Source organism: Eumetopias jubatus, unplaced genomic scaffold (genome assembly GCF_037043125.1).
Source record: "Eumetopias jubatus isolate StellerSeaLion01/CBP00866 unplaced genomic scaffold, mEumJub1_p1.0 scaffold_1, whole genome shotgun sequence".
In the NCBI taxonomy this organism is placed as follows: domain Eukaryota; kingdom Metazoa; phylum Chordata; class Mammalia; order Carnivora; family Otariidae; genus Eumetopias; species Eumetopias jubatus.
This window is the reverse complement of record NW_028274807.1, coordinates 11,553,738-11,563,546: the sequence shown is the minus strand read 5'-3', so window position 1 is coordinate 11,563,546 and position 9,809 is coordinate 11,553,738. Positions and strand designations below refer to the sequence as shown.

The 9,809-nt window shown below is 44.0% G+C and overlaps 1 protein-coding gene across 1 annotated transcript; it reads right to left on the bottom strand.

The window, feature by feature from the left end:
* Nucleotides 1-5,987: 5,987 nt before the first annotated feature.
* Nucleotides 5,988-7,865, bottom strand: SMIM34 (small integral membrane protein 34). The gene is given in 3 exon segments (XM_088022678.1): nt 5,988-6,431; nt 6,433-6,497; nt 7,859-7,865. Coding segments are annotated over 3 exon segments (516 nt in total).
* Between the last annotated feature and the right edge of the window lie 1,944 nt (nt 7,866-9,809).

The window sequence follows — 9,809 nt, the reverse complement described above, 5'->3', positions numbered from 1 at the left end:
ACATTCAGTCCAGAGAACACTATCAATGCCCTGACTCCCTTGTGTGGCATCCACCATCCTCGGCTGGCCTCTGTCCTGGACAGCTGTTACCATTGCCTTTCATCACGGGTGACTAGGTGCCCTCCTGCCAGTGAGTGGGCTCCCTACACCCCAGTTCTCTCTGGGCACCTGCCCACTAGCGTTGGCTCCCCTGTGCCCTGGGAAATTGTTTCTTGCTGCCCAGAGACTGTGGCCCGGCTTGGGTCCAGGCAACCCCACAAACTTTTCTTACCATCTAGTGGCTTTAACCAGAGCTTCACCAATGGGGTCTGAACCCCAGCCTTGGGGAGGGGACCCCCTTCCAAGTTTGTCCTTTCCTGGGCACTCTCCCTCAGCCCTAGGATATGCTTTAGAGTTCTTTTTATATTTTTATAGTTTCTTATCATAACTGGATAGTTCGTTATATGAAACTTCCTCTGTTCACATGACCATATGGTTTGTCTCCCGCTTTATTTGTTGGTGTTACCATCGAGGCAGCATAGCACATGGGGATACGGAGGATGGGCAACGGGCGGAAGAAATAATCGAGGTACAACACGCTTAGTACCTGGTCCATACGAGTCCTTTTATTTTAACTTTTATTATTTGCACATGAGTATTGTTATTTTTTTTAAAGCACATCTGTTAGGAGGCCGGTCAAGGGGAGAAGGCTTTCTGGAAGCAATGATATCTGAGCTGGTTTGAAGACAGACAAATGAACGGGGCATATGGGCAGAAGGGCAGCCACCCGCGCCAAGCCTGGACGCTCGCCCAGCTCCTAAGGCCGCTATAAGGACCCAAGTGAGATAGACAGATAAATGTACTTTGTAAACACACAGAGAGATTGTAAACAGTAACAATCCAATTACCTTTGCTTGCTGGAACTACTTCCTTAAGAACAACGAATTTCCTTGTTCAAATTCCATGCTCATTATATTTTGTCTGGAGATTGGACATTTCCACCTCCCACTGAAGTACCCACTGAAAATTGTTAGGATCTCTTGTTCCCAAGGAAATAGCTCTCATTATAAGTAACTAAGCTGACACACTAGAGTAGGCCTCCTTCATTCATTCAGCAAATATTTATTGTGTGTTTTGCAAGGAATTGGTAATGTCAAAATTATTCTTGTCCTTATTCTTGAGTTATGATTGTCCTTCTCTGGTGGTGGGCAAGTCATTGGAAAGGCATTTCTCAATGTGTTCTGCCATCCTGCTTGGTCCTTAACCTACTCCTCCCTCTTTCTCTTTTCCCCTTCCCTTGAGAAGCAAATTCTCTTGGTCTCCTGTAGAATGGTTCCACCTACATTCATGAGCCCTTGGGGTCTCACTTCCTGTACCAAACACTTGGCAAACAAATGCAGTTCCCATCCTTGGAGAGATTCCATTAAATAAAATTTTCTCTTTGGGACGCCTGGATGGCTCAGTCGTTAAGCGTCTGCCTTCGGCTCAGGTCATGATCCCAGGGTCCTGGGATCGGGCCCCACATCGGGCTCCCTGCTCGTCAGGAAGCCTGCTTCTCCCTCTCCCACTCCCCCTGTTTGTGTTCCCTCTCTCGCGGTGTCTCTCTCTGTCAAATACATAAATAAAATCTTTAAAAAAAATTTTTTTCTCTTTGATTCATCCAAGTGTCTACAAAGTGTGATAGCAGCCCTGAAGAGCCACCAATTCTGCCTTAGAAGTCAAGAAAGTTTCACAGAAGATAATACCTGGGCAACAGTCTTTTTATTGGTATTTCCTCCATAGAGGTCAATGCCCTCAGGCCACAGAAGGGAGCACATGACTCAGCCTCAGCCAATCAGAGTTCTCTATTCCTTGGGCCCACCCTCAGTGATTGGTCCAAGGGATAGGCCCCTGCTATACCTGATCCAATGCAATACTCTCTCCGACATTTGACACTTGAGCAGAGGTACAGAGAGGTAGCATGGAAGGTGAACCATCTTCTGGGAGGACCCTAGAGATATGGTTCTCCAGTGGGGGCCTTTGAATGAGTGAGTGAAGGCTTCAAGCAAACTAATGTCTCTCCTTCCCAAGGCCTGGATAAGCTGCTGTCCTTTTGATTCTGGGAGCTATCTCAGTTGCCTTCCCACAAATCCTCTTTTTGGGGGGAGGAGAGGCCATGAGTTAGCTAGAGTTGGTTTCCATTGTTGCCAAGAGAAGAACTTTAATTTTAATTGAAGAGTGAGTTGATATTCTTCTGCTCCAGTAGAAATCTAGACAATCAGAATCAGTTATGAGAATCAGAGTCACCAACCACTCTAGGAAGATCTGGGTAAATGCTAACAAATGCTTAGTCTTTAATTTTTTTTAATCTTTTTTTGAAAATGTTGGGATGGGGTGCTTGGGTGGCATAGTTGGTTAAGCATCTGACTCTTGGTTTCGCCTCAGGTCGTGATCCCAGGGTCCTGGGATTGAGCCCCGTGTTGGGCTCCACACTCAGTGGGGAGTCCGCTTGGCATTCTCTCCCCCCTCACTATGCCCCTCCCCCTGAAATAAATAAATAAATCTTTAAAAAATAAAATAAAATAAAATGTTGTGATACCACCATCACACCAGACACATGTAAATGCAGCTGAGCCGATTAGAATTCCATTTAGAATAGAAGTATTGCAAACACCCAGGAAAACTCAGGGAACCTGGATTTGGTTTGGTAGAAATCATAGTACCATCAGCCACAAATCCCCAGAGGAGCCATTCCTGGAAACTGGTAACTGGATCCATTCTGCATTGATTTTAAATAATTTCCATTTCAGAGAAAGTCCTTTATCTGACCTCATCCCCTAATCTTGGGGCTCACTTACCATAGGGACAAATAAAGAAAAAGTGTCTGGAATGTTAGAAATCAGCTTGCTCTATTCTTGTCTCCACCGGGGTCAGTGGAATGTGCAGATCTCTTTCTCACTTGCTGAACTGAACACCCACCCACTGTGGTGCTGGTACCCTTCCCACTAGTCCAACTACGTGGGGTTTGCCAAGATAACTGTGGATTGCTCTGAGCCTGAGCATTTTAGAGTTAAGGGATTTTGCATAAAATATTCATGATACTTGTGTTCCACCAGTCTTGCTTAAAATGGAGACTACATGGATGTTGTCTCCATCCAGGAACACATTTCCCATGCAAACTCTCAGATGAGCTCCCCAGAAAACAGGTGAATTTGGATGAAGAAACAGTTAGGTGGTCTGGGAAAATGTCCTTGGATCTCATGTAACTAACTGTGTCTGAGTGTCAATGGGAAGATGGCGGCTTTGCTCCTTAGGAAATACCGTAGGAGCCCATCCCTGACCACGTGCCTAATGTGACAAGCTCTCTTTGGGGTTTCCATGGAGGCTTATTGATGGAGTCAAGGGTTGGGGATTAAATGAAATGGAATCTCATTGAATGCTCCCTGAAGGGTCAAGCAATGTGAAATCTTACAAGTGATCACTGAGCTGGTGTAAGAAGCATACCAAATCTATCTTTTCCCTACAAAACAAAAATCCTAGAAATACAAAACCCTGGTGAAAGAAGGGATCGCCACTTACCACATCACAGGGCTCCTCTTTTCAAATTCTACTTCAAGGCCCACTTCCTTCAGGAAATTATTTATCCAGTAGTACCATATAGGATATTTTTGGTTGAGGCGGGTCAGAAAGCTTAATAAAGGAAATGTATTGGCTCACAAACTGAAACAGTCCTGTGGCAAATTAAGACTTTGGGCACAGTTTGATTGGGAGTCTGGTCTCTGTGATTTTTCTCAGTTCTCTTCTCTATGTTGGCTTTTGCCCTCAAATTGGCTTTTCTAATGTTGGCAAAAAGACTCCAGCAATTACAGGCTCAGATCTGCATTTAACACTATCCTGAGCAAGACAAAACTTCAGTGTCCCAGAATCTCCCTTTAAAATCTTTCCAGTCATTCTGACTGGGTCAGCTCTCTTAGGTCATGAGTTCATTTGGGGCCCAATCAGTGAAGCCAGGAAATGGAATGTGCTGGTTGGATTAATCTAGGTCTCTTATTTCAGCCCTTGAACTGGGAGCAGTTTCAGCTTCCTTAGAGCCATATGGATCTCCAAATGCAAATTAGGGGTGGTTGGGTTAAAGAAGGCAGCAATGCATGCTGGGGAAGCAACCAAAGGAGAGGATTGAATCTTCAAATTCACTTAAGTTCTGACCTTTCACTCCCATTGTAAATACATTCCATGTTCCTATTCACTGTGGATTACATTTTTGTCTATTTTTCTTCCTTCTGTTTTATCCTGCCCTATAAGCATCTCAAACATACAGATGATGCCCAGCCCTAACTATATAAAGTATATATCCACTTTTGTTGGATAACCTGTGGAAAATATTTTTACAAAAAGAAAAAAAGAAAAATACTTGGAAGTTGACCTCACCCTCTAGAAACAAAAGCTTGAGGTTTAATTCTGACTTTTATGAAATTGTGGGGCTGGTTGCAGACCACTATCTGCAGACAGGGGGAAAAAATATTTCATTCGTCGTCCAGGGAATGTCTCCAACAACAGAGCTGGATAAATTTCATAGAAGTTGGTACAACATATAATTTATCACTTTGCCTGCTGAAAGCCACTTCCAGAAGTTCGGCTAATCATGGTGTCTCTAAATTAATTACTCATCTAGGCAAGGTCTTATTTCTTTTTAGGCAGAGACAAGCATATAAGTAACAGATATTTATAAAACATTTTATTAAATCATATGATGTCTCATATAACAAAACCTAAAAGTGACTGTTTGTTTTGTCTACATGTAAAACTTGAATCTCATGGATTTGATTCAGAGCTCAGGTCATCAACTGTTATGCAGATTGGTCCTCTTAGAGAACAAGGTACTGTAGCCATTGCTTACAGACTAATTGCCATTGGACCGGTCATTTCCTTTTCCAAATAGTGTAACCACCACCCCCCACTATCAACATCAACCACCCAACACTACCACCATCAACATCAATCATCAACCACCACCACTATCATCAACATCAACCACCACTACCACCACCACCACCATCAACATCAACCACCACCAACATGACCATCATCAACGTCAACCATCGACCACCACCATCAACACTACCACCAATACCACCAACACCACCATCAACATCACCACTACCAACAACGCACTAGCATCAACCATCACTACCATCACCACTAACACTAATACCACCATCAGCATCAACCACCGTCACTGCTATGAACGCAAGGCTTATATTTTACATACTTATTTTACTTTGAAAAATATATTCATATGCATGATCTCATTAGCTCTTATCTACTTTATAAGATTGGCAGAACAGACATTATCATTCTCATTTTATCTGTGTGGAAACTAAGGTCCAGAGCCGTGAGGTTCTTGACTAGCGTTTGATTCTTCTGACTCCAAAACTAATGCTCTTTTTCAATGGACCCCATGCCCTCAATGAAAATGAAGAACTTCTAACTTCTGCTATTAACAACCTTGGTTTTATATTCAAGTGAGAACGTTTAGAATGAATGGCTCTTTGAAACCATATATCCCACTGCCATGCATTCCAGGTGAGAGCCACCAGTCATCAAAGTTCATGTGACCTCCCTGGAAGTTGACCTTGAATCCAGGGCTCTCAACTCCAAATTCAGCCTTCTTTCCATGACAAGAGACTACTTTCATGTATACTTTCATGTATACCCTCAGGAATCTCCTAGATTCTCTGAGAACACAAGATGCTCCAAGTCCTTCCTTGGAACACAAGCTTTCCCAGTGAAGGGTATGACCAGAATCTGCTGTCCCTGCTGTCCTGTCTCAAAGTGCCACAAAGTCTGAGAAGGAAACAGGATGCTGGCTTTTGGTCACACTCCCATCGGCCTAAGTAGCCCAGTGATGCTCATCCAGCCCCACTCAATGACCTGACTCTTCTCTCAAGGTTCCAGGTAAACTCAAAGCTGCTTCCCCTTGTAGGAAGGTTGGTTGGGCCTCTTCTGTGGAGGTCGGCTTGCCTTGACTTTCAAGGGATCCCTTGGATTTCAGTTTGGCACTCACTGTTTTTATATTTTGGCCCCAGGCTGGCCTGGTTGGGCTGCAGGACAGCTCTGTTGCTAATGATCAGTGCAGAGCATTTGGCCACCTTGCTTTGGAGACCTTTCTTTTTGAGTTCAGAGGTCAAATTGGAGTAGTAAATATCTTCTAAGGATTTGTCATTCTTTCTGAGGATGTTGCTGGCCAACCGGAAGAGGAAGATCACGCCATAGATGCCAATGATGGTGAGGATGTACCAGGCAGCACTGGTCCCATCTGGAAGTTTCAGGGCCCTGGTGGAGTTGGTGCTGCTCCTCCCCTCCATGTGGTCTCTCAGCAGGTAGCTGAAGCCAGTGCTGTCCTGGGTCTGGTTGGGGGCTCCCTGAGGACTCCACTTGGTCACTGAGAAACAGAGAGAGCCAGATGAGACCGGGCATCCTGGGCTGAGTGTTTCCTGGCCAAGCCAATGATCAGTGGGAAATGTGGTGGAAATGGGGGACTGCTTCAAGGGGCTCTCTCTGTTGAATGGGCAGGAGTCTAACAACTTATATATAAAGAGAGGTCTTTTGGGGGGAGGGGTACTAAATATGAATATATGAAAAAGCAAACTAACCATGATATAGTGTGCAATCATATGCATAAAAGAAGGAAGGACATGATATTTGCTCGAAGCTCATATATGCATAAAATATCTCTGGGAGAACACACAAGTAGCACCTGCGGTTGCCCTTGGGGAAGAGAATTGAGGGATGAGATGTACTTTTCACCAGCGCCCTTTTTTACATTGTGTACCCTGTATATTTATCTTCAAAAAGGAGTTAATTTAAAAAGGAAAAGGTACAAGTGGGCACTTTCTTGGTCTCCTTGGTGAAGTGCCCCTCGGTAATGACACAGTGTGCCCTTCCAAGACCAGAAGATTAAAATCTTAATTGCTGTTTAATTCAAAACTGTTTTCTCTCCTCGAAGAGCCAGTGCACAATGAAATGAAAGCCACAGAAATAGTACATAAAACTGTGAGACATTTTCCAATTGAACTTGACTGGCTCAAATCCCCATTTCTTGCCCTCTGCAAACACGGATGTATTCAGAGGTGTCACAGGCTATATCCCATAGTCTGCAGCATGGACCACAGCTGTTCCACAAATGTTGTCTATCTGATATTTGATTGTTGCTAATTCATTTTGCTAATGCAAGATGCAGAGAGGCTGGTATTTTTTTAGTTATAGTTAATTGCCAGAATAAGTGAATGATCTTATTACTTTTAGATGAAGGGAGAAACAGTTTAAAAATAACTCTATAAACCACATATGACAAAGCCCAAATGAACAGATTTAATTATATAAAATTGGTCACCCGTAAGGAATGATACAATGATGAGGAATTTTATACCACCGTTGGTGGAAGGGTTTGAGAACTTGAAGTATAGAAGGGGGAAAATGCCCATCATTATTAAAAAAAAAAAAAAAAAAGTCAACCCAACAAGAACATCATAAATCTCAACTAGAGCAAGAGAACACGTGTATATAAGCTCAGAGCTTTTCTGAGAGTTGTTATAGAATGATGTGATATGTTCAAATACATATAAAATACACCCAACCAAGAACTACAGGACATTACATTATTTTAAAACTAGTCCATTTCCACATAAGAGAATCTCACTATATTAATTATTGCAGTACATTGTTCTTTACTTTTCTTTGTGAAAAAATAAGAATAAGTTGGTTGCATCTTGATGGATAAGCACATCCTGTAGAAAGACAAACATTTTCCTCTGTGCTATTTTGCACTTATAATTTACTGATGGGAAATACAGCAGTCCTTCTAGAACAGCCCATCCCTGTATCAAAGCAGAATACTCACGTTCCATGAGGCGGTCTTTTCCTTGACTCTTGGGGAGGCAAGTTTAAGCGGCTGCCGTGGATGGAGAAGATAAAATGAGAAGTCTTCCCCTGCAGGTGATCACAGTCCTACTGAAATCGGGCTGCACTGAGGTTCCTGGGCTGGAAGTAACTCGATACCCAGAGAATTTTAGGGCAGTACCAAATAGAAACTTTGCAGAGAAGAGCTGGACTAGTTTTCTCTAGTTCATCAGGGGATCGCAATCAATCTGTCTACTGTTGGCTCGGAATACAAAGTACTTCCTGGCTTAAGCATGTTGAGAAGGTCTAAAGCAAAAGAATTTTTAAAAACACGCTGGTACCAAGGGGCCTCCAGCTCTCCCTGGTCCCATCCAGGCCTGCAGTGGTGGGAGGCTGGCCCAGAGGCTGGCTCATCAGCTTATAGCCTGGATGGTTCCTGAATTCCCCTGTTCTCCACCTGTCCTAGGAGTGACAGATGGTCAGGTGTGGCAGAGGCCTGTTGTCACAGGGTCAGGAAACTCCAGGGTCAGGAGTCACCAGCTTCCTCTTGGACTGTCTCCCAGATGAGGAAACCCAGACAGGAAGGCCCAGGCGTGGGGCAGGTGGTGGGGGACACCCCCTCAGGGATCAGTGGACAGTGGGCCAGAAGGCCAGGCTGTTCAGAGTGGGGCTTCCTTTTCCCACATTCCTGAGTCATGGCCCACACTGGAATCTAAGTACATTTAACCAGCAAGTTCTAGAATAATAAGAGTCTGGGAGAAAAGAAAAGCAGGGAGCTTTGGCAGGTTCTGAGCAGCTGATGTTCCCAACTCCACTCCTGAATCCTCACTAAGAGGACCAGCACCTGCCAAACTTGTAAGGGTTATTGGCTTTTAAGATGTAATTGAGGGGTGCCTGGGTGGTGCAACCAGTTGAGCGTCTGACTCTTGATTTCAGCTCAGCTCATGATCTCGGGGTTGTGAGATTGAGCCCCACATTGGGCTCCGTGCTCAGTGCAGAGCCTGCTTGTCCCTCTCTCTTTCTCCTCCTCCCCGTCTTGCATGCACTCTGTCTCAAACAAATAAATAAAATCTTTTAAAAAGTAAGCTGTAGGGCGCCTGGGTGGCTCAGTTGGTTGAGCGACTGCCTTCGGCTCGGGTCATGATCCTGGAGTCCCGGGATCGAGTCCCGCATTGGGCTCCCTGCTCAGCAGGGAGTCTGCTCCTCCCTCTGACCCTCTTCCCTCTCGTGCTCTCTCTCTCTCATTCTCTCTCTCTCAAATAAATAAATAAAATCTTTAGAAAAAAATAAAAAGTAAGCTGTAGGGGCACCTGGGTGGCTCAGTCGGTTAAGCATCTGCCTTGGGCTCAGGTCATGATCCCAGCATCCTGGGATCGAGCCCCACATAGAGCTCCTTGCTCACCGAGGAGCCTGCTTCTCCCTCTGCCACTCCCCCTGCTTGTGCACGCTTGCTCTCTCTGTCAAATAAATAAATTAAAGATTGAAAAATAAAAATAAATAAAAATTTAAAAAGTAAGATGGAATTTGATCAAATTTTCATCAGTACAGGACTAGATAAGTAAATTATCGAATAGGCCATATGATCCAGCCATTCCACTCTTAGGCGTGTATCTAGGAGAAATGGCAACATACACCCAGACAAAAAGTTGCATATGGATATTCATAGCAATATTATTCGTAATAGCTAAAAAGTGGAAACAGTCCAAATGTCCATTGACTGATGAAGGGGTAAATAAAATGCAGTCGATCCTTAGAATGGCGTATTCTTTGATGGTAAAAAGGAATGGAGTTCCGACACACGCTACAACATGGATGGACCTTGAAATCATCAAGCCAAGTGAAGGAAGCCAGTCACAAGGAACAGTATAGTATATGATTGCATGTGTATGAAATGTCCAGAACGGACAAATCTATAAGGACAGAAAGTAGATTAGGGGTTGCCTAGGGCTAGG